General features: G+C 39.2%; 1 protein-coding gene across 1 annotated transcript; it reads left to right on the plus strand.

The window, feature by feature from the left end:
- The first annotated feature begins 804 nt into the window (after positions 1-804).
- Positions 805-3,528, plus strand: LOC145469651 (uncharacterized). The gene is made up of 4 exons (XM_081453410.1): positions 805-998; positions 1,167-1,269; positions 2,040-2,097; positions 3,021-3,528. The coding sequence occupies exons 2-4, from the start codon at positions 1,207-1,209 to the stop codon at positions 3,362-3,364; spliced, it is 465 nt and encodes a 154-aa protein (XP_081309536.1). The 5' UTR covers positions 805-998; positions 1,167-1,206; the 3' UTR covers positions 3,365-3,528.
- Positions 3,529-4,959: the final 1,431 nt, after the last annotated feature.

A 4,959-nucleotide genomic window follows, 5' to 3' on the forward strand; every position in this document is an offset into this window, starting at 1 on the left:
AGCATATGCAGCTAATATCTCCGAGCATTTAACCATCACACCAGGAAGATAGACCACCACACCGGGAACTACGTCCCCGACTCTTCTCGATCAGTGTGTGGGTTCTTTAACGTCCCACAGAGTTAATTATGAAGAGTTGTGAGACGGGGCCTACGGTTTATCGTCCTTATCCGAGTAGACTACAAAGCCTAACCATTTGCCGATGTCATTACAAAGGCAGCACTTTCTCCTCAATTATTTAAAGTGTTGGTGCGGCCCGGGGGTTTGAACCCGCGACCTCCCGCACGCTAGTCCGCTGCTCTACCACTGAGCTATCCGGTCGGCGGTTAGCACAGTAGGCACAAGCTCTAGATATATATATAACTGATTAAATTTCAGATGCCATGAAGTAAAAAGCATTTTTCCTTGAACCTTGCACGCTGTCATGGCCCTCTGTATAGCATTATGACAGGTCAGTTCCTATCATTTCATGAAATCGAAGAGCATAAACTTTGGTAAAAGAGAAAAAGGTTGTTGGTTTCTAATGGAACTTTAGCTGCAAAACCTTTTGAATATTTCAATTTTCATTGCTCCAGAAATATATATAACTGATTAAATTTCAACGTCATGAAATAAAAAGCATTTTTCCTTGAACCTTACACGCTGCCATGGTCCTCTGCATAGCATTATCATTAGAAGAGCACACATCGAGAGAAAGAGTTTCAAAAAGTACAAGATATTGCTCAGTAGTATTGGTTCTACAAGACAACACTTGTCATAATCACTCTCCGCTGTTACTGGTGAAAAATTTTGTTAGCTGGGAACACAGAAAAGATTATAAATTGCCCGAGGTTTGTTGCATGAGAATGACGTAAACAAATCAATTTTAAAAATATTGGTTGGTAACTTCAATTTCTAACCAATGACATTGTTTAAAAAAAAACGATAGCTTTTTATTTATTCGGCTACACTCTCGCAAGCAGGTGATAACTATTAAGCTTGGATACCAAGATAGAAAGGTAAAACATTCTCTCCTTTTCGATCTAAAATTACACAGGTTTTGCTTTCAGATAACAAGTACGTAACAAAAATGTTAAGGAATCCATAACAACAATAGCATCAACAGTATGTCCAATTCCAATTTCATAACGAATTAAATTAATTATTTTGATCTTCTCCCCACTCAGATTCTTGTATTAGGCCTTTGCGTGTGAAGGGTTCCAAATCATGTTTCGACAGGCTGTGTTGTTCTTCTGCCTTTTCATTGTGGTGACAGAAGCAAGGAGAAAGGTACAAGTATAAGTCTGCTTTTTGTTTGTCACGTTTTCAAAACGCTGATGGCAGTGAGGATTTCCAAAATAAGGCAGGATTCCTGTTCCTTTATATCATTTTTCTCGCGTTTGATAAATATGTCTAATTCTACGAGAACCGAGAGGTTCTTTCTGAGATTGTTATGCAAGCGGAGAGTATACCTATCGTGAAACGAGGTGTAAAATGTAATGGTCACCCAATACTTCATTTAATGAGGATCAAGATAGAACAGTCTCGACAAAGACAGTAGCAGCAACAATTTGTACGACATAAATATCTTGAAAGAGAGGAAAAATTGGTGATACTCTCAAAGTTATATTTGGAACTACAAAATTGGAGAGAAAAGTTACAATTTTCACAATGTTGAAAATTTGCATTGTGAGATACGTATCATCTCTTTGCTATTAAAAACACAGCGGAAAATGCGTAGAATCGTGAATATAGACGCTCAGTCAAAATGAAATTTTATCAACTTTACTACTTCCGCGAAGCCATCCGAAGGAACATTTATAAGGGTATCGACAAATAGTTTAAAAGGTACTTTCACCTTGTAGCGAGACAAATATTGCTTACATTAGAAACCATATTCTAGAATCTAAGAGAACATTAGTAAATTCTTTCTCTTACAGACATTGGAGAAGATTGTTCAAAACGTGTGGTGCCTCACCACAAATTCTGCCCAACAGCAATTGCTATGCGCTTTCTCCCGCCATGTCTGAAATTATTTCTGTCTTTCATTTATCCTTTAGTTCGCGGGACAGCTGACAGGGAATTTGACCTCTAGTCGTATATTTCCGGCAAATACAGGTAACTCAAGTAATTTCCACATGGAGCAGGATGCCTATTTCAACCTGAACTATTTGACAATTTAAACTTGACACCTTTTTCAGCCTTATATTAGCTGGCTTAATGTTTTGTATCGCATAATTGCTAGATAAAAAGGAAGACGTTTGACCGGCATGGTTTGCTCTTCTAATCAAACCATAATTATCAACTCGTGTATCACGAGACCTTTTGTACGGGGTTATAGGGAATAAATACGGCATTTGCGTTGATTCCTTAGATCCCGGGACAGCGCAAGTCTTCCTTTTTAACAAAATTCAAATCAATTTCTAAACCGCATCATTTTAACTGTTTAGAATCCGGTCGGGGGTGTGTGTGTGTGTGTGAGGAGGAGGGGGGTTGGGAGTACTCCTGCAAATTTCGGATAGATGTGTGCCGCGAAGGTTCTTAAACCATGGCCCTATTTAAGGACTTGACAAACGCAAAGTGATGTCTTGTTTAAGACACAAATAAGAAAATAGCACCTATTCAAGGGATAAACAAAAACTAAGAATGGCGTGAATTGGTCAATTTATTTCGTCTCTGTAACACTGGAAGTTCTAAAAGCATCAAGCATAGAATTTGATTTTCCTTTAGCTGGTCATTCACGCACTGGAATTTTAGCTGATAGATAACACGGGGAGCACAATACCAACTGGGGCAAAAATTATTCCCTATTTAAGGATCGGGAACCTCAAAAACCATATCCTATCTCGCGGCTCATACCTATACAGCCAATACGTGGGAGTTCCCCGCCTCCCTAGGGAATTGGGTCAAATGCTCCATTCCTTTATAACATCGTCATTACACTTAGCTTAACGGCAACTATGTCAGCTCGCTTATGTTTTTGAACATAATAGGCACACGTAGATATATAACTTTCGCATTTTTTGTTTTCATTTTGGCAGAGATTACCCAATTTCAGGCAAACGGAACTTTGAAGCGGTTCACACATGAAAATGGTCGACTGATAGTAACAAGGAGTGGGTATTATTACATCTACGCCCAAGCGTTTTTTCAAAACTATACCGCTGCAAATTTCTTTCATAACCGTGTCGCTCTCACCCTAAACGGTTATGATGTCAGCTTGATGCAGACGGCGCTTTCGGGAGGATTTTCGGACTTCGGCAGCAAGTTTACTGGTGCGATCAAGTTTCTTAATGAGGGCGACTACATCGGCTTGAGGACCGTGTATCCATGCGCTCTGTGGGTTACAGGTCGACACACCTTCTTTGGAGCTTACAGAATCTGAGTTTATAAACGAATTGTGTTGGGCAACATATGGGATACTACCGTCGTCCGTGAATCTCAGGGAAGTGATCTTCCCTGAAAAAAAAATAATGAGGGAAAGAAAATAAACAGTAAAAGAAAAATATGAGAAGCATACTAAAATGTGAAACAAGTATTTTAACTGTAAACTTTATTATAATAAAGTTTCCATATAACGCGCGCTCTGATTGGCTGAAACAGCGTGCTTTATCAGAGGACAGAGCACGGGTTGATGACGGTAAGTTGGCTTCCAAATTTTTGCTTCGGAATTTTGACAAATTTGACCCAAATTAAACATCCCCTTTGACTCAGACAAACGCACTGGAAGCGAGCTATTTTTCTGCAGTAAATATGGCTCACAGAGACCATTGTTAGCAACAGTAGTGTTAAAACTGTACTAAGATAACAAGTTTTGCTAGATTCCCGCCGACAAAACATGTACAGCTGTAGCGAAATACACAAATTCTCAACCTAAACAGTGCTTCGATAAAGACATTAATTTTGTTACGAAGGCAGAAATTATACTAAGAAGTAAAACAACGACAGAAAACAATTGAACTGTCTCTATTTATGATGAGAAGCTTTATTTTTGCAAATTTACAATTAAAAATGCTCATTTGCTCAAACAACACTTACATGTAGTGTAGTAACGCTCGTCTCCGGTCATCTCAGCGAAGTAAACCGACGGGTGGTCAGTGCAAAACTTGCTCTGATATTCTCTTCTGTGTTCGAAGTAGAACCAGTGGGAGCCGTTAAGTCTTTCTAACTTTTACGCTAGTTCGGGCAATTTTGCTGCATGCGGCTACAAGCCGTAAATAACTGTAGCTCCTTTCAAATTCAACCCGGCATTTCGCATTTTCATCCACAAGCTTTGAGCTCCGCGTTTCGTAATTTCCACTGGAAAAGTGTTCGTTTTCATGGGCCACAATACGGCCGGATTCCTCTGGACTATAAACCTTTACCTGCCTTGAGATCCGTATTTAAAAATTAACTTAAAAGCGAACTTTGAAGGCATCGTTCTTCTCTCGAAAGCTAAGCCGCTCAAACTTCTCGAAACTGAAAGCTTAGCTGAAGTCCAGTTTGTGATTGACAGCTGTCGCTTCGTTAGCCAATCAAATTATTTGAACAATTCTAACAAGGATTGTGATTGGCTTATTTTAGCGTGCTTTGTCAGAGAACAGTGCACGGCTGACGCCACTTTTGCTCGTTTGGAAAATAAAGTTTGGTTTGAAAATTCAGCCGAATGCGTGGGGAAATTATCTGATTCTTCATCATAAAACAAATAAAGAAGCCCCGACTGTGCTCTGTTCTGTTGTAAAGCACTTAGGAAGCGGTAGAGCACTCAAGAAGTAGGGAAAAACACTCGACTACGTCTCGTGTTTTCCCCTACACTTCTTTCGTGCTCTACCGCTTCCTGCGTGTTTTACAACAGAACAGAGCACAGTCGGGGCTTCTTTATTTGTTAAATAAAATGGTTGAAAACTGTTGAAAAGCGCTGTCATATTTCTTTTGAGTCAATTTGTTTCAAAAACGCTGAAAGTGCTCTATTATAATAATAATAATAATAATAATAATAAT

This window comes from Orbicella franksi, chromosome 15 (assembly GCF_964199315.1).
Source record: "Orbicella franksi chromosome 15, jaOrbFran1.1, whole genome shotgun sequence".
Lineage (NCBI taxonomy): Eukaryota > Metazoa > Cnidaria > Anthozoa > Scleractinia > Merulinidae > Orbicella > Orbicella franksi.

What these genes read in the sequence shown, in the direction of transcription:
- LOC145469651 (XM_081453410.1), top strand. Translation starts at nt 1,207, where the DNA reads ATGTTTCGACAGGCTGTGTTGTTCTTCTGCCTTTTCATTGTGGTGACA. An exon ending in TGACAGAAGCAAGGAGAAAG is followed by an intron (nt 1,270 to 2,039) that starts GTACAAGTATAA and finishes TTTATCCTTTAG; the next exon opens with TTCGCGGGACAGCTGACAGG. An exon ending in TATATTTCCGGCAAATACAG is followed by an intron (nt 2,098 to 3,020) that starts GTAACTCAAGTA and finishes TCATTTTGGCAG; the next exon opens with AGATTACCCAATTTCAGGCA.